The sequence below is a fragment of the Dasypus novemcinctus genome, chromosome 8, assembly GCF_030445035.2.
Source record: "Dasypus novemcinctus isolate mDasNov1 chromosome 8, mDasNov1.1.hap2, whole genome shotgun sequence".
In the NCBI taxonomy this organism is placed as follows: domain Eukaryota; kingdom Metazoa; phylum Chordata; class Mammalia; order Cingulata; family Dasypodidae; genus Dasypus; species Dasypus novemcinctus.
The window spans coordinates 120,552,024-120,572,045 of record NC_080680.1 but is presented as its reverse complement, the minus strand read 5'-3'; the positions used below and the strand labels follow the sequence as shown (position 1 = coordinate 120,572,045).

General features: G+C 39.1%; 1 protein-coding gene across 2 annotated transcripts in view; it reads left to right on the top strand.

Moving 5' to 3' along the window:
* Nucleotides 1–20,022, top strand: part of PLPPR1 (phospholipid phosphatase related 1) — a 316,568-nt gene that overhangs the window by 182,534 nt on the left and 114,012 nt on the right. For both annotated transcript variants that reach the window (XR_011649506.1, XM_058302596.2), the window contains exon 2: nt 1,157–1,264. Coding sequence is in view for 1 of the 2 variants with exons in the window: in XM_058302596.2 (XP_058158579.1) it covers nt 1,202–1,264 (63 nt within the window). In the remaining variant the exon portion in view is untranslated. The remainder of the gene's footprint in view (nt 1–1,156; nt 1,265–20,022) is intronic.

The following is a 20,022-nucleotide window of genomic DNA, read 5'->3' as shown; positions in this document are numbered from 1 at the left end:
GGTAAGGATTAAATTGACAGCATTAACATTAATTCATGACCTTTAAGAAAAGTGCTTCTCCTATATATTCTATGTAACATTTATGTAATCTAAGTATCTTTTTTAAAAAATTATTAAAAAGGAAAAAGAGCCACTCAAGTGGACTAGTAGTCCCTGTGTCATTCTTAGCTACCACATTCCCCAGGAACTATTGGTGAGGACTACAAAGGGACAGAAAAAATGAAAAAGGAATAAATAAATATCCAGAGCAAATGCCTGAAACATATGAAGAGCATTGCTTTGGCTGGAGAATAGGAGGTGTAATGGAAAAATCCTATTGATCTGGCCTGGGAGATTCACAAAAGCCTAAAATCCCTACTTCATTGCATATTTTTAGAAGGACCAAAATAAGTCAGTCTCTTAATACAAGAATGTTTTCTGGCCAAAGCATAGATGACATAGATGTTCTAGTAAAATATTTAAAAATAGTCTGCTGTGGCTGAGCTACCCATTCTTGTAAGTTAAGAGAATGTGTTATCACTTCAAAGTTGTGTGTTTGGATCATGCCACACTTAGGCCTGAGGAACCCCAAATGGGATGGATTGGAGATGCAGTAACCCAAAGTGGTTTTCGGCCACATAGTCACAGGAGCAAGGGCAAATCATGGCCAAGGAAGGGAGGCAGAAATTTGTGCTTCGACTAAAGGTCAGATCCAAAGGCAGAGGCAGGTGCACAAACAAACCATCCTCTAGGGTGCAAAGCAGGAGGACCAGGGAAAAGTATGGAAGAGCTAGGCAGGATGGACTCATTTCATAGTAGAAAATCTACCAGGTTAAAGTGCCATGCAGATCTAGTAGATTCTAATCCTATTTACCATAGCTATGTGCAGTTTCTCTAGCAACCTTTTGGTTAAACTTCCTACTTCCCCTTTCCTACATAGAGGAGGCAGAGACATGGCTCCCTGACTGGTCATTTTGGCTGTAAGATTTTTCATGGCTAGGGTATATTATTTTCCTCTGATTGGAATGATTACTTTTTAGTCTGACTGGTTGTGTTACAGATCACATTGTTTGAATATAGCCTGCTTATTTAGGTAGTGGCTGATATTTTTAATGTAAGTACCCAAGGAACTTCTCAACCTATCATTCTTATACCATGCTACTTACTTCTATTTCAGCCTGGACAGTTTTAGATGGTGGAGCCTTGCTGCATGGTGTGAGAAATGGCTGTGGGAAACAACACTCAACGAAGTTATTCCATCATCCCGTGTTTTATATTTGTTGAGGTATGTGTATTTTTAACCATTATGGACAAACTGGAATAGCCATTTTTAAGCTGAAAACCTGCGTCATTTTTAAAAAATTATTTAATTTTAAAATAGATTGAAAATTAAAGTTTAATAGCACAGATATTGATAAAGAATTAATAAATTATGAAGAGTGTTTCTTGATTTAGAAGCCATGGAGGAAGAAGGTTTATAAACTTTGTCTGTGGGGTACAAAATGATTATGTATTTTATTATATTTCTTTTATTTTTAATAATGACTCAAAGGATTGTTGACTATGAAATAGAATGCAGTATTTTAATTAAATTGTTTTCTGAAAATCAATATCCTGTTCCAGGAGTTCAATAAACCAGACTCTTACTAACGATGTTAGTTCATGGACTTTTGCCTTGGAGCTCAAATAAAGGAAGAAGTCTCAGAATTGGCCATCTCTGCTGGGTGTTTTCTTTAGTGGGGTATTGGGAGCTTGCATGATGTACAATTCCTTTTGGTAAGGAATTATTTGCACAGTTGCTCCAAATTTGTACCAGTAAACATTTTCTCCAGCATCTTTTTACTGAACTTCTGCAACTCTTTTCCCACTGTACTTCCTTTCTTGTTTAATAGAAAGAAGGCAAAGACATAGACATTTTAGAAAATTTAAAATCATAGAAAGTCTCACCCCCCGAAAAAAGCAAACATGTTACCCTTCAAGTTGTGTTAAAATAAGACTTGGTTTGTCAGTTATTACCATTTCTGCTTTCTCAAGGAGATAGGGCATCTAATGGATTTTTTTCATTCTGAAGATCAGAATTAATATGTGACAATATAAAGGGGTGACAAGTAAGGGTCCATCTGGATAAATGCCTGGATAGTCCCCAGGTCTGCTATAGTACATCCATATGTTATGGATCTTTTTGGCTAACTGTAAGAGGAACAAGCACAGTGAGCCATTTTACCAACTATGTGACAACAGGCAGACACTTGAGTTAAACCACTACCTACAGATCTGGAATTGTGGGATGATGGCAGAGTAGGAAGCTCCAGGAATCAGTCCCTCCACCAGAACAACTATTGAACAGGCAGGAACTGTCTAAATTAGTGGTCAGCATCCAGGGAAGAATGGGAGGAAGATATTAGTAAATTATGGTAAATACTAGTAAATTGCTCTCTCCTTGTGCTGGTTACCATTGCCCTCCCCCACTCTCATGACAGGCAGCAATGGGGCCTGGTCAAGAAAGTGCAGCTTTGGGGAACTGTGGAAGAAGCTCCCGGCACCCTTCCTGGTCCCTCCCTCATCCCCTTACCAGTGTAGTTTGGAGCCAGCTGGTCCTCCCTTTGTGAGTCCCTAGCCTTGTTCCGATTGGGAAATACTGACTTGGGAAAATCCTCTCTGGCCTGCACCTCCTCTCAGAATTAGGGTCAAAGGTTATAACACTTGCGTTTTATATGTTAAAACTCTTTCTCATTTGTTGTAAGAAAAATAAAATTTTAAAGTAAGCTACAGTGGAAATCAGGGATAAGTCATCTTTATCTGATCTTCCCGGTAGCAATTTTGTTTTGAATTTTCTTAAAAATCAAACAGGAACCAAGCCTCAAAGTATGAGACTTAATTTATTGCTGGAAGCTATACTCTCTTAAGATTTTCAGCCCTTTAATGTGTGAACAATGAACTTGGCTGGTGAAGGAGGCAACTAGGGAAAAAAAAAATAGTCCTTCTGTAGCTTGAACTGAGACACATATAAAAATAAGTTTGAAAATCTGGGAGAGAAAAGATGGCTTATTCTCTATCTTGCCATATTGTTTTTATTTTGCATGGAAGTTTAAGATACATCGGTCACTTCTCTCAGAAACAGGTGGGAGAAAGAAAAGGATGCAGTAAAGTAGAATACTGTAGAAAGTGAGAGGGGAGAAGGTACATCTCAGAGCAGCTCTCTTAATCCTTGAGTATTTCATTCATCAAACACTTATTGTTTACATACAATAATCCAGGCACTAAAACAGGGGCAGCAAAAAACTTGGTCGAAAATAATTTGTTTTGCAATGTTGTGCTACAATCACCACCATCCATTATCAAAACATTACCATCATTCCAAATAGGAACCCTGTGCATTTTAAGCCTTTACTTCCCATTGAACATAATTAACAGCTGTACTGAAATACATATCTGAATGTGATTAAAAGGGGAAATGTTAGATTTATATATGGTAACACAATAAAAATGGAAAAAAAATATTCTTTGGAAATATAGTACACAATGAACCCAGTTAAACTGTGACCTATAGTTAATAGTACAATTATAAAAATGTGCTCTCACCAATTGTAACAAATGCAAGGTGTTAATAATAGGATGGTATATGGGAATCCAGTATTTTATGCATAATTGTTCCATAAACCCACGACTTCTCTAACAAAGAAAAAATCGTTGAAAAATAATTTGGTTAAAGGTCAGTTTCACCAATAAATATCCTCTCAAGGTTGGGTTTTAGTTATGAAATAATTCAAGCACAAAAATTATATAACAGATATACCTTCACCCATCATCAAGACCAAATACATCTGAAAATTCTGCCATATTTGCTTCAGATATTTTTAAAGGAAATAAAATGTTAGAGTTGGGCTGAAGACTTACTGTCTTGGCCCCAGAAGTAAGTGCAGACTTGAAGCTAAAGGCATGAGCCATGAGTCCCTTGCATGTCTCCATGTTTTCCCTACATGTGCTCATATGCATAAATAATATGGGGAAATTTTACATAAATTATACCATATTGAACTTTCCTTTTGCAACTTGCCTTTTTCATTTGACATCATCTTTCTGAGATATATCCAGATGAGCTGTTCATTCATTTTAACTGTCGCATTTTATTCCATTGTGTGAGTATCCTTTGCTTGTTTGTTTTCTTAATATGTTTTTTCGCTCTGGCAAGCTGTTTTGCAAAAAGATCCTTACATGTCTCCTTGGCATGTGTGCATGGGCTTTCCTTGGATTGCTTTCCTGTGGAATTGCTGGGTGATAATTACATTTTCCAGTTGTTTGTTGCTGCATATAGGAATAATATTGATATCTGTATATCAGTTTAATTCTAGAAATTTTGCTAATTTCATGTTAAAGAAAATGTCTGTATTTTTCTTAGATTTTTTTTCCAGATAGTTCCATTAATTGCAAGTAGTAGCCAATTTGTTTCTTCTTTTCCTATTAATATCCCTTTAATTTGTTTTTCTTGTCTAATTGCTCTGGTTAAGACCTCCATTGTAGTATCAGATAGAGGAAGTGGTAGAGGATATCCTCATCTTGTTGCTGAATATAAAGGGAATATTTTAGGTGTTTCACCATTATATTATGAGTAGGTGTGTAATTTCATTTCTTTTTTTGTTCCCTGTCTTCTAATACATTACTTAAATTTTCTTTATGCCCTTTCCCCTCCTTTATTGGTTGTAAGTTATAGATTATATTTCTGTTCTTTTAAAATGCACCCCTAAATTTCAAATATGTGTACTTTTTTCTCTTAAACATCTTTTAGTAATTGTCAAATAAGAGATTTACTATAAAAGATAGTTTTTTGTATCTTGCCCTGTTGAATCCTTCCCTTTTGAATCCACAGTTAAAAATTATAATAACAATATCAAGAACAATTTTTGCTAAAACCACTAAAGGGTGTTTTTAAAATACCCCAGAATCTGGAATAGGTGCTAGGCAATAAACACCAAACATAACAGTATATAGAGTTCTGAAGAGCAGTATGTTAAATAACTTTTCATTTGTCTCATTCAATCTATCTCTTATCCAGTTGAGACAAAGATTATAGCAAGATATGACATCTGTCATATGAGAGGTTCCTAAAATGGGAGTGGTTGTCCTTCTGAATCTTGTTCACTTCACCTTCTGTGCATATTTTTTAATACATAGATGTCCTGGTTTTGCTTCTGAAGAGGTTACCAGCTGATGGGTCCAAGTTCACAAGAGAAGCACACATCGAAACCTTGTCCTTATAACTAGCCCTGCCATTAACAGCAACATGACATATTCAAATGCTAAACAGGTTAGAAAGAAATAGCACATTATGTGCAAATAAAATAGAGAAAAAATTAAGTCAAATTCTGTATAAGTCTTTTAAAATTTCATAGTAAAAAATCTGAGAGGATTTTCCTGTATTTCCAAATAAGATAATGTTGAGCATATCTTATAATGAACTTTTACATTTGACCTCCTTTTTTTGAAAATACAGTTGCAAAAACTGATTTGCCTATCCCCCCTTTTTAATAATTCACCCTCTGAACACACACCTCACTCTGGGACAGGTCAAGATAATGTGGCACAATCAGGCAGCATCGCCAGGAAGATACCTGAGAGGGAAGGCATCGCCTCCACACCGCTCCCCCGCTTTATTTTATTTTATTTTTTTAGCTTGAGGTTTTAATGTCGAACTAAAAAGTCCTGTAAGGTCTTAAAATTATCCTTTCACAAAACAAAGCAGCTTTAAGCTGTAAAAACATTAGTTCTTTGTCAGAGAGTACGTTTCTCTGTCCTTACCTACCGTCTCCTGCTGTCGGTCCCTCCTTAGAGGTCAGTTTTTTCCTTCAAACGACACCTGCGGGTGGCTCTTTGGCTGTCCAGGTCGGGTTTACAGCCTACCTGTATCGCACTGCCAAGCAAGAGCCCCACTGGTGTTTCCCATGCCTGGACATGCCGAGCTAGTCCTCGTGTTTTCTGCAGGTGTCTGCAGATCTTGGAGAGGCAGCCCTGGAATCCTGGCCACAGTCGTTCTTGCTTTGGCCACAGGTCTCCCAGCACCTGTCCTGTTGGTTGCAGCACAATATCAGGGAAGATGGACACCAGACAGCGGAGAGCCAATCCATTCGGTGGGGAGGTTTAAAACCACAGCGTGGGACAGGCGTCGACTGTCCAAGGCCTCCACCAAGCCCCAGCAGCACGGTCTTCGCTGGCCTGGGTTAATTAAACTGAGGTTAATCAATAGCTCTGTACTTCTTTTAAACAATCAATGACTATTCTTAGGGCATTTAGAGCTCTGTGTGTCATTTTTTTTTTTTTAAGATTTATTATTTATTTAATTTCTCCCCCTCCCCTGGTTGTCTGTTCTTGGTGTCTATTTGCTGCATCTTGTTTCTTTGTCCGCTTCTGTTGTCGTCAGCGGCACAGGAAGTGTGGGCGGCGCCATTCCTGGGCAGGCTGCTCTTTCTTTTCACGCTGGGCGGCTTTCCTCACGGGCGCACTCCTTGCGCGTGGGGCTCCCCTACGTGGGGGACACCCCTGTGTGGCACGGCACTCCTTGCGCGCATCAGCGCTGCGCATGGCCAGCTCCACACGGGTCAAGGAGGCCCAGGGTTTGAACCGCGGACCTCCCATATGGTAGACGGACGCCCTAACCACTGGGCCAAAGTCCGTTTCCCCCTCTGTGTGTCATTCTTGAGTTTTATATCTTCCTTAAATTTTTCACTTTTTTTTTTCAGTTAGAGCGTCTTTGAATTTACTTGCATATTCATCAGTTTCTTTGCTCACCACTGCTTCTTTAATCTTCCTTGAGGACTTAATTTCCTCTTGAAGTTTTTAAAGATTTATTTTTTATTTATTTCTCTCCTTCCTCCCCCCACCGTTGTCTCTTCTCTGTGTCCATTCACTGTGTGTTCTTCTGTGTCCGCTTGTATTCTCCAGCGGCACTGGGAAACTGCATCTCTTTTTTGTTGCATCATCTTGCTGCATTAGCTCCTGTGTGTGTGGGGCCACTCCTGGGCAGGCTGCACTTTTTTTGTGTGGAGTGGCTCGCCTTACAGGGTGTACTCCTTGCACGTGGGGCTCCCCAATGCAGGGCACACCACTGCATGGCACAGCATTCCTAGCACGCATCAGCACTGTGCTGTGGGTTAGCTCATCACACGGGTCAGTAGGCCCGGGGTTTGAACCCTGGACCTCCCACATGGTAGGCAGATGCTCTATCAGGTGAGCCAAATCTGCTTCCCTTGAAGTTTGTCCTTTAACACTTCTTTCAGCAAGGGTCTAGTGAATTATAAACATTTTTGATATTTATCTGAAGTTGTCCTTAGGTATCAATTAATATGAAATGGTGATCTAGCTTGGTATTGAATTCTACACTGAAGGGTTTATTTCCACCCTCAGAAATTTGACAATATTATCCTACTTTCCCCCTGGCCTGTACTGTTGTTCTTGGAAGCCCTGCTCTCTGTCTTATTGCTTAATAGGTAATCCACTTTTTCTGTCCAGTTGCTTTTAAATTTTTTTCCTTTACTTTGGTGTCCTGCAGTTTCAATACGCTGTGTCTAATTGGGAATTTATACCGTTTAGCACTTGTTTTTCTTCTTGAATCTGAAAATTGATGTTTGTACCAATTCTGTGAAACTCTCAGTCATCACCTTTTCAAAGATTTTCTCTCCTCCATAATCTGTATGATCTTCTTGGAACTTCTATTCAATATATGCTGGATCTTCTCATTCCTTTTAGACTTCGTGTCACTTAATCCATTTTTTATCTATTTTTGTTGTTGTTTTCATTTTGAAGTTCTATGGGGTGTTTTTCCTAAAAAGTCTGCCTAATTTATATAGTATCTTTTCCTGTACTTATGGCTTTCATTTTTTTATATTTTAATCATATGAAATATTTTTATTTTATATTTTCTTTCACACTGTTCTATTAGCTAAAATTATTGGCATTATATCCTGCTAGATGTTGTATCCGCTATTTCTAGCTCATGGTGGTTGTTTCCTTACTTATTTTGTTTTTTAGTTCATTATTAGTAGGACTTTCTTTGTTAGAAATCACCAAGTTTTACATAGAGCTAGGCTTGCCGAACCATACTTGAAATATGGGTGGGGATGGGGGGATGAGTGACACATGACCTCCAGATGGAGCACTGATGTTTATTTTCTTGGTGATTCTAATGGTAGCAGCATAGAGACCAGGGGTGGGGGTCAAAACCATAATTGTGTTTAATTGTGGCAGTTGGTAAGGAGAATGGATACCAAGCAACACCTGTAATTCAAAGTTGCTGGCAAAGTCATAGCCTGCCTGGGACCCACCCAGAAAGCTGAAACAGGGTGGTGGAGAGCTGCCTAACAAAGCAGCACAAAAGATCTCATGGTAGTCACAAGTCAGGAGCAGCCCTGCTCTCAGTAATCCTTGAATGTGACAAAACAAAAAGGAGAAACTAAAATGTCGCTGGAGACACAGAGACGTTTACAGCTTACGAAAGCATAAATAGAAGGTAATGGATTGAAAAGAGGGGGTTAAAAGTGGGAGGTGCGCAGAGTGGATTGAAAGTGAGGTATGTAATGGATAAGGCAGGGAGTTTTGGAAACCACGTCCTTGAATGTAAGACATTGGGAAAAATGTCCTTTTGCACATCTCCCAGTGTCATCTTCTCTTAAATGTACCTTGCCATCCTGATCAGAGCCTCCTATCCTGAAAAGCCCTTTACCCTCCAGTTGACAAGAGGGTAGTGATTTTAAAGAACAGGATATGAACTCTTCTATCACTAATGAGAGGGAAATCTGGAATCACTCAAATTCAGGATTGTCCACAATAATATTTCCAGCCAACAGTGTTCAACTCTTCATACATCTGGTTCCACAACAGCAAGTAAAATACATTATTTTAGTCTTGCTCCCACCAAACACTAAAATAAACACAAGCTAGGGAAGTCAGAAGCAATAGGAAATGGAATAGAAACTTAACAAATTTGATAATTACCCTTTGTACGAACATGAAGACATTTACTTTTTTACCCTCATTTTTGCTTCTTGAGCTGAATAATATCAATTTTTAGTGAGGATAAAGGTATAGGAAAATAGCTCATTAAAAACAGGTAGTGATTTTAAAAAAGTCATTATTCTCTAAGTGTTTTCCATCCTGTGTCTTCTCTCTCGTTTTTTTTTTTTTTCCCTTCTCTCCCTCTCTTTCCATACTTTTGACACTCTGGCCCCACTTACCTCTTCTCTCCATTTTTCTCTGTAATTCCATCAACTCATTTTGAGGATCTACAGAAAGAGGATTTTCCTGAGGCAAAACACACTCAACTTGGTAAATTAAAGCAGCATTTCTTTTTCTAAGAATAAGAATGTGAACTGTTTGTCCCTTGTCCCCCCAACCCATGCTAGAGGTTTTCTTCAAAACCCGTGGGACTGAGAGGTCCCTTTTGAAAATTTTCCCTGACACCAGTGGATTCCTCTCAAGACAATTTCACTGCATTCTCTGTAAAATCATAAATAACTCAAACAGTCAAGTCTCTTTTAGATTTATCTGTGCTTAACAGCAAAACTCCAAAAGGAGCTTAACTTCCTTGGCAGACAATATTAAGTACCAGGAGTTTGGACATAATGAATGCAATTGTTGTTTGATAAGTACAGATGTGACAGTTTTATCAGTTTGATGGTAGCTTGTAGTTGCAATTTTTATTGCTTCTATTTGACAACTCATTTTTCTCAGCTCAAATCTACCTGGTGATTGCTATAAATCCCCGCCTGAAGATAAAAAGACCCATGAAGCTCTGCAAGAACTTGAAGATTTTGCGTGTCTTTCTCTGGGGCTTGGAGTTAGGAATTCCACATCTTCCATTTCTGGATACTCAGCTTCACCTCAGTGCCTCCTCGTTTTATGTGCCTCAGGTTTTGAAGGAAGAATGTGTCTTGGCTTTGCTTTCTGCACTTCCAGTGCAGCTGCTTAGAGTTTGAAGATTTGACTGCCTGGTTTCTAGACACAGATTGGGGCTATCTTAGGTTTTTATATTTGTCACATTAAGCACTTTTTCTCCTTTAATATTTTTTATACTCCTCTGGTGCCTGCCAAGGAGAAAGTGTCAAAATCTTCTTATATATAGTGGAATGGAGAAAGAAAATATGTCAAAATAGTGGGTTTGAGTTCTGGCTTGACATTTACTGGTTGTTTAAATTTGGGCAACTTCTTTGTACCTCAGTGACTTCATCTGTGGAACAGAAATGAAACAACTTCCTCATGGGCATTTTTCAGAAACAAATGAAGTAATGCACCTGAAAGCACTCGCCAAATAATAAGTGCTTAATAAATGTTAACATAAAAATAATTTAAATCAACAACTCCTACCCTCTGTAACAGAAACAATAACAACAAAAGTATAAAACAAACCATAGAAAGCCAAAACTCTGACACTGAGGGAGGAACTTCCCAGTTTAATCCCAGATATGTGATATTGCTAGGTTTAGGAAGATTGCAGCTTTTAGAATATATGCTGAGGTATTGCTAGATAAAGTTTCACAGAAAGCAATGAAAAATACTGTGGGTCTTTTCAGTTGGAACAGCAAATGTAATGACAGATGCCAATGGGAAAGTACTTTGATGCATTTTCTTAACCATAATTTTGACTATTGTTTACAACACTGGAGCAAAAGGGCAATACCAATGTTTGGGTATCTCTTTTGCGCTGAGTTGAAATGCTGGTGTTAATTTCTTAAAATGGAATAGAGCCGTCCTCATCCTTTACCCTGGTCTTCAGAGGGTGTTCCAGATCAGTGGGTGCCTCTGTTCCTCAGCACTGAGGCCCCCTCGTTGGATGTTTGGGGATGAAAGTCGTGGTTGGAAGAATGGAAGGGAAGAGCAGTTAGGACCTAAGAAAATGGATCTGGCCCTGGAGGACACAGGATCAGAAGAAGGGAGGAAATACAGCTCTGAGAGACCTCAGGGGGTTAGACTCTGAGGGAACCTTGGAACCTCCTGGGAAACTCCACTCCATCCCCTTTCTCTCATTTCCCTACCACACCCTATTCTGCTTTCCTTAATGGTATGTACACTGCTCCTAACTTCAAAGACCATAGAAACCCAAATTGATGCTGGGGGGAAATACAAATGTCTGGCAAATCTAAGAAAAGAAGAAAATATGCCTGACCTCACTAGTAACTAGGAAAATGAACTGGTAACTGTAAAATGCCATGGAAGGATTTTAAACAGGGCAGGGGTGAGGCCGGAATGAGAACATCTTTGCTCCTGCCCACATTTGAATGAAGTATATATTCGCTGCACAGATCTTAAGATGTAAGGTAATCAGATTTCAGCTTTTTTAAACTCCAAGTAACAGTGTACACCATGATATATAGTGTATTTGACATTTTCTTGGTATTCTATTGTGAAACTGGAGTACTGAAAAATATCAGTAGGATGTAGGATAATACTGACTCGACTCTATCAGGATGTGTCTCCATTCTCTTCCCCCTTTTTATTTTTTAATAAAGAAACTGAAGTCCAGGGAAGATAATTAACTTTCTTGAGGTCACACAGACAGTCAAAACAGCCATTAAAGTTGAGTTTTTAATCTAACCTAAATTCAAATAGTGTGTTTTTTTCATTGCATATATCTATGCATCATTCATTATTCATCTGACGTTCACATTGGAGAAGTAGACTTTCTCCAGTGGAGAGCTAACCTAGGGGAAGGAGTTCCTTTCTGAAATATTCAAGGACAAGAATTTAAACAGATAGAGATGATGATATGAGAATTGTCCTTTCTACAATCTGTCCTACTTTACGAGTTTAAAGAATATTTTTTGTTTTAATCCAAGTAAATCTCAACTATCAAGGATTCTTTAGGAAAAAGGGCATTTACTTAATAGGGGTTTTCTGACAATATAAGAAAATCCTTTAGATTTCAACCATTGTTCTTTTATTTTATTTCTCTCCCCTTCCCTGCACCCCACCCCCTCCAGTTGTCTGCTCTCTGTGTCCATTTGCTGTATGTTCTTCTGTGGCCACTTGTATTCTTGTCAGTGGCACCAGGAATCTGTGTCTCTTTTTTGTTGCATCATCTTGCTGCATCAGCTCTCCATTTATGTGGCACCACTCCTGGGCAGGCTGTACTTTTTTCACACCAGGCAGCTCTCCTTACAGGGTACACTCCTTGTGCATGGGGCTCCCTTGTTCGGGGGACACCCCTGCATGGTGGCATGGCACCAGCACGCATCAGTGCTGTGTGTGGGCCAGCTCACCACATGGGTCAGGAGGCCCTGGGTTTGAACCCTGGACCTCCCACGTGGTAGGTGGATGTTCTATCTCTTGAGCCAAATCTGTTTCCCTCAACCATTGTTCTTAAACTGTTTTCTTTTAAAAATTTTTTTGAATTTTTTCAAGCTTATAGTATGTAAGTAGAGACAACACAATATTCACTCAAATACCTACAGCCCAGAAATGTAAAAATCTTAATATTTTGAACATTACTTGGTTCAAAATTAAAAGAAAATAATAATAAAGCATATTATATGACGTTGAAGAGCCCATTTACCCTTCCTCCCAGGATCCCATTTGCCTCCTTGGCTCTCCAGAGATAACAACTAGCCTGAATTGGGTCTGCACAATTTGTAAGATTAAAAGAGTTTCCTAAGATGAGTTCGTTTACTGTGTCTTAGTCAATTCAAAATGCTGAAAGCAATTAAATCTCTCTTTATTTACTGTTAAGGTTTATGAACAAGGGTTGTGACTGCCTGCTCTCACAGCTGCAGATGAATAGGACATTGGACCAAATGTATATATTAACCAAGGCTATATCAGGCAAGTGGACATTTTAAAATAATCCCTCCTAACACTGACTACAGCAGGAAGGATGGGAAAGTTTTGCCACAATAACAGACAGTGCTGAAATCTCAGTGTCTTAAGACAACACAAGCCAATTTATACACTGCAAGTCCTATATATTTGGTGGGCGGGTTCTGCCCATCACAATCGCTCAGGGACCCAGACTGTTGGAGGCACCATCGCCACACACATTGCCCTGATCACTTGGGTCAAAGGAAGCAAATATGGGGATTCACATCCCAGTCGTTTGAAGGTCCCGCCTGTCATTGATAATGCCGCTTCCATTCACATTTCATTAGCCAAAGCCACAAAAATATGGCAGTGCCCAACTGCAAAGAGGGTGGGAAAGTGCATCTTGTAAAGGTCTGGGAGAAAGAGAGATCCTTTTTAACCTACATGACCGCCATACTGCCTTCATGATTTATCTCTTCCGCACTAAAAATTAAGTTCGAAATCATCCAGAAAATAAAAAGGTTTTAATTAGCCCTGATGTAATTAATAAAGATATTTGTGTTTGGTGAATCTCTAATTTGTGAAACAGTGCAGATAGGAAAAGCCCCTGTCAGTGGAGAGTTCAAGCAGGGACCATTAATGAAGTGGTAGGAGGCTGAAGAAGAGAGCCTAGTACCACCTGAGTGACCAGGTCAGGAGATCATGAACTTTCCCTTTTGGCCCTCTGCACCCCTGATTCCAAAGATGACAGTCCCATTTAGAACCATCCATACACCCAAAGGACTTTCCATATTCTGCCATAAAATGCTGTCCTCAACCCAACGCCCATTTTGTGTCATTATCCAGACTACTTTATTGTGGTCCAGACACCCATGCTTTGTACCACAAAACAATAACATATTCCCAGTCAGTTCCCCTGAGAATTAACATATTGTTGTTATGGTTTGAAGCTGTATGGACCCCAGGAAATTATGTTCTTAAAGTTGATCCATTCCTATGGTTGTGGACACGTTTTAACTAGGACCTTTTGATTGGATTACTTCAGTTACGGTGAGGCCCAGGGTAGGTCTTAATACTTTTACTGGAATCCTTTATAAGAGAATGAAATTCAAACAGAGAAAGAGAAAGGCTGGAAGAAACAAAGCCTGGGAGAAAATGGAAAGACCAGCAGAGCTGCCATGTACCTTGCCATGTGACAGAGGAGTCCGGGGTCTCAGGCAGCCAGTCGTCAGGGAGAAAGCATTGCCTGATGATGGCTTGATCTGGACGTTCTTCTCAGCCTCAAAACTGTACGCTTCTAAGTTAATCAATTCCCATTGCTAAAAGCCGACCCATTTCTGGTATACCGCTTTCAGCAGCCCAGCAGCCCAGAACAACTACCTTAGGCAGCATTCCTTATATTGAATGGATGCACCAACACTCTGATCCTCATAGAATTTTATATTTTTCCTCTCTGGGCCATGGGCTCTGACAGTCATACCAAAATAATGGCAGACTCTTTTTCCAGAATTGCAAAAGATAGCATCTTGCCCTGCTGCAGCACGTTATTTTGCACAGGCAACAGGCAAATCTATTCTTTGGTTTGTGATGCATCTTTCTTTCATAAACTCTATCCTTCTTTAAAAATAATATGAACTAGGCTAAGTGGTCATTGATGTGTGTAGCCACAGTCTTTGTATCTGAACCTTTTAATTTCAAAACTGCATGGAGCATAATTTCTAAACCAATACAATGCTATAATAATTTATTCTAAAAATAAAACAGAAACCCTTCACATTTTAGTCTATCTTGTCATCCATGAAAATATATTTTATAGGGTGGCTTATTTTATAAAGGAGGAAATTTAAAAAGCCATCTGTATGGAGAGCAGCTTGGCAATATGTTTCTTTGTCTCCTTTTTGATCCCAAAAGTATTCTTCTAGTAGTCTATTCTAATAATCACAAATTATGGATTTGACAGAGATTTTGCTGCAAGATAATTTATCAAAAAAATTATTAACAATAATGAAACAGTTATTTTTAAATTGTAGTTAAATATGCATAACATAAAAATCATTTTAACCATTTAATGTGGACAGTTCTTTAACATTAAGTACATTGATGATTCTGTGTAACTTTCACCCCAGACTATTTTCATCATCCTAAACCAAAATTCATACTCATTTAGCAATAATTTCCCCATTTCCCCATTCTGCCAACTTGTAACCACTCTTTCTCTTTCTGTCTCTATGAATCTGCTTACTCTAAGTACTTCATATAAGATAAATCACACAATATTTTCCCTTTTGTGCCTGGCTTATTTCATTCAACATAATGTCTTCAAGTTTCATCCAGGTTGTAGCATGTACCAGCAACTCAGTTATTTTTTATGGTTGAATAATATTCCATTCATGGATCTACTATATTTTCTTTATTCATTCATCTGTTGATAGACACTTGGGCAAAACCCCTAATATTACACCACAGTGGATTGATTAAAACATATTGTCCATTTGTAAAGTGGAGCACTATTCAGCCACAAAAATTTGTATCATAGAAAAGTTTAATCCCTTGAGGAAATATTCAAAGAAGATAGTTAGGAGGGTGGGGAGGGGAGTGGGTTCAAAACCATATGTAACCTGAATTTCAGACTGGGAATACAGATGGCAGCTACATTATCAGTAAGAACCCAAAGTTCACTGTCTATTGCTCTCACCTGTTCCCAGAAGATTCCATCATCCCACAGTCTTCCCTGGTTAAACCTGGGATTGCCATCCAGGCTCATGCAGCAGTCTCCAGGCTCTAGTAACCTAGAGAATCTGCCATCTTTTCTTCATCAACTCCAGCCGGGCACATCCATTTTTTCACATAAAGAAGCCACATAAGGGAACCTCACCCCTTCCATTGCTAGAGTTGCTGACATGAGAGATGCTAATGTCCAAGCCACTGATACTTTCTCTAAACTGAGGTGGGAAGAAGCCCTGCTCCCAGCTTGAGGTCTCACTTTGTTCCCTGAGCATCAAGGCAGTGCTGCTCTGTTTCTGGCTATGGCCTTTCTCTTCATAGGGCTCAGGGGAGAATCCATGCACTTATGGAAGGACCAGTATCTCTGGCAGACACCCTTATCTCCCCCGTCTTATCCTTATTTTTGCCCTCCTCTTTCTCCATTCACAGGAAACATCTTTTGTGAGCTAGTGGTCTCACTAATTCTCAGACACACCAGGTATATTATCATATGGCCATTGATACTTAAGTTTCCAGTCAGGTGACCTCCCCATTCAAATTCTGTAGCACAGACACAGACTTTGAAGCCATTTTTGGAAAGATGTATAAGTGACTATAATACTGTATGCCAAGAAAGAGAAAAGATATGTACAAAATACAAGTTTTTGTTTCCAGGTGTTGGGATTAAAAGTACATATTTTGTATTGAAGTATTATTTTAACATCTGAAAATAAATACTTTTTAAGATTGCATTAAGATATTGATATATGTAAGAATGAAACTCAGATTCCTTTATACAAAGATAGAAACTGGTAATTTCTTATTCCATAATGCAAAAGCATTATATTCACAGAAAACCCAAGGTCTCGCATCACTTCTCAGCAGAATTAATTGAAATAATATTCAGAGTTGTTCTTTCTAACCGCTTGATTAATTTTACAACACATTCTCTGTGGTCGTCACTAACACCAAGCCTTGGGGATTAGTATATATAATTATAATCATGATTCACTCATTGATCTTGTTTAGGGAAATATATTTCTAGGTTGAATGATCTGAATTTCTTTTTTCTGATTAAAGTCTCATATATTAAATTGTTCATGATAGAAGTAAATGTTTGTCCTTATTTGCAGTTTTCAAACTGACTTTTCTATACAAATTTGTGGAACTATCTTTTCTACTCAATAGCCAGCATACCCGCCAATGGTTCTCCATCTCCTTGGTGCTTTTCATAGCAGTGGAGAAAAGAATCTGTGCCTCACGCCTGTCTCCATGCACTTACCACCACCAAAATCATCTCTTCCCACTGTTAATGGTAAAGTCATAGAGTCTTAGAACTAAATGGGGCCTTAGATCATTTAAGTAGATCTTCCTCTTTTCGGATAACATCACTGAGATTCAGAGAAGTGACTTGCCCAAGATCACATCACAGCTGGTTAATATCAGAGTTGGCATCCAAATGTGTTACTTGACTCTGTCATAGACAATGACAAATTAAGTTAATTACTCATGGCCAAAAGCAAAACTACAAAAATTATTTCAAAATGTTTAGAGCAAAAGCCATAATATCATATATCTTAATATGCTCAACATCATGCGAGGAGAAGCCTCCAGGAGCTGGAGAGTCCAGGACACTGGAAAGGTTCTCTCTATAAAGGCTCTGACTCACCTGTCTGAAGGGGTCAGGGAAGCATCCAGAAGAAATCACATTTAGACCGATGCCTATAGGTTGAGGATATGTCATTCAAGTGAAGGAGCAGGCTCATGGGAGGAGGGCTTCAGGCAGAGTGACCGTGTGGTCTGGGACAAGGTCTCAGAGGGTACAGAGAATTGGAAAAGTTGAGAGTTTCAGTAAGACTGGAGCTGAGATGTAAGGTCAGAGGGGTGAAGGAAGAGACTGGCAAGGTAGATGAGGCCAGATCGTGTCCCTTGCCGGTCAAATTAAGAAGTTTAGACTCTACCCTAAGGACTTTGGGAAACCCCAACACTCCTGAATATCATAATGTTACATCTTACCTGGTGATGAGGGTTGGCAGAGAGAAGCCATGTCCATAATGTGGAGCCAAGGAAAAAGGGTGAACGTGAGCTGTCAGAATTTCTCTATTTCCAACAGTCCCCATCTCTTTCCAGATTTCAGAATATCTTCCTCCGAGAGGAACCAGGGCCTTGGCCCTTGGCTTCATGGCCCACTCTCCCCGAAAAACAGGAGACAGATGAGAAACACATGAACATAACTCTACATCAGAAAAACTTTTGAGCCTAGCAAATTGTTTCAGAACTACCATATTACCCTTTATCTTAACTATGGAATCTTTGAAAGAGATCCTCTCCACAATTTGGCCTGGCTTTGCCATTTCATAAAACAGCACTTGTTTAGAGGCCAGTTTCCAGTAGCAGAGCTTGAAGATAGTTTCTTCCTAAGATTTTGGACCAGCATTTATACATACAATGGCTTCATTTTCTGTCCTGGTGTCAACTCTTTTGTCCTATTCCCACATAATTACACTCCTAGTCAAAAGACCATGAACAACTAGAGTGGTTGTAGCTCAGTGGTTGAGTGCCTGCTTTCCACATACAAGGTCCCAGGTTCAAATAATCCCCAGAACCTCCAAAAAAAAATGGCTATGAGTCCTTATTTTGTGATTGGAAAATGATGGCCAACTTTAGCATCAGGATATCTGTTAATGTTGCTCCTGACCCATGATCAGGTATAATAGATGTAACTATTTTTTCTTTTGTTTTTGGGAGGTCCTAGGGATCAAACCTGGGACCTCATACTTGGGAAGCAAGTGCTTAACCACTTGAGCTATATTTGCTCCCCTAGATGTATCTATTTTTTTAACATGATTTCCCAGACTTTTATCTGTAAAGTGCTAAACCGTTTACACATATATATTGTATTTTCTTTATGAATGGCAGCTTATATTTTCAAAAGAAGACACAGGAAAGCAAGGTAGATGTATGGCCAGGTTTGAGATTTTTCCTTTTGAGACACTGGTTAGCCCACATGGGGATAATCCCTGGCCTTTGACTTCACTAGCACGGTGTCTTCCACTGTGCTCCAAGGACCATCTGCTTTGTAATGATTTTGGGGTGCTTATCAGCATTGAAGTTCCTGGACCCAGTGCCTGACCTGCTTGATCAGAATTAGGGGAAGAGCTAGCAATATACATTTTCATAAAATTTTCACATTATTCTTAGGCACAAAGAAGCTTAAGGTCTAAATCTTAATAAAGAAGCTCATGTTGGAAATGTACACCAACAAACATGGTGTAGCAGATGCTGTCGGTTCCTGCCCTTTTGCCCTTGACCCATCCTCACAGCATTTGCAGATAGTTCTGGAAGAGGCATATGGGTTTCTCTCTTCTCTTCCTGAAGCTGTTCTCTGGCTAGAGAAACATGGTAGGCCTAGCAATTTGAGTAGGCCATCCTGTTGGGAAGTTAACACTCACAGAAGAACTCTCAACTAAGGAAGGATGGGTGGTGGCGAATAAATAGCCCAGCCTCCTCAGCCCTCAGTGGGACAGTTCTGAAGGGAGTTCCATGTGGTCTCTAAGGAGTCCCCTTCAGGACAGAATATCATTCCCCAGTATCTGGGCGCTCATCAATGGACCTTTCATTGGCTTTCTTCTCTTTCCTCTCTCCCATCTCCAATTTTCTAGCCCACTCCCTCAGGTGGTTCCTGTGGTCACTTCACAAATAAGTACTTGTTTCAAGGTCTACTTTTGGGAGAACCCAAGTTAAGGCAGACGATATACGTGGAGTGGGATCATTTCCTATAAACAGAATTGGTGGATAAGGTATGAAGAATGGAGGGTTAAAAAAACTTGAAAGAAATTTGATAAAGACAGTTTCTTTACACCTGAGAGCTGTGTGGTCTAGGGTGCTTATTATCTGGTTAAAATAGAGTTAATTTAGGTAATTTTATTTATTTTTCATATTGTGTGCTATTATTTCTATTTGTATACTGATGTTTCTATGAAATCTAATACTTCCCAACCAAAGTATTCTAACTCCTTAATGTTAAATCCTACAGCTTTTCCTTGAGTAAAACTTCAGATTTTCTGGAAACATACATTAATTTTGTATATACTTAATGAAATTTAGGTCACTTAGGAGTCAATTAATTTTAATTCGATAGTGGAAAAAGAATGCTTAACCAAAAAGAAAAAGCATTTTACAGATTCATTTTGCCTAGAACGACATGTTATTTGATCTAGCAGGAATTTCAACTATATGTTACTAAAATTTATATGTGTTTCTTTCATCTGACATCTGTACAAATTCATCTTTGGTATCTTCTGAGATAAAATACTTTGAAGCTAAAATGCTGATGTGCTTTATCCTCAGCCCTGGAAAGGGGTAGCATGGTATTTTGGGAAAAGTGTGGATTTGGGGGTCTGACAAACTAGCTATATGACCTTCAGCCAATTATTTAGCATCTCTGGGATTGCTTTATCATTGATGAAATTGTGACAATAATACCTGTTTCCCTGTGTCGCTTCTAAGCACCTGGCAGGTGGTTGCTCTGTAATCGTTAGTTCACAGACAGTCCAGCTC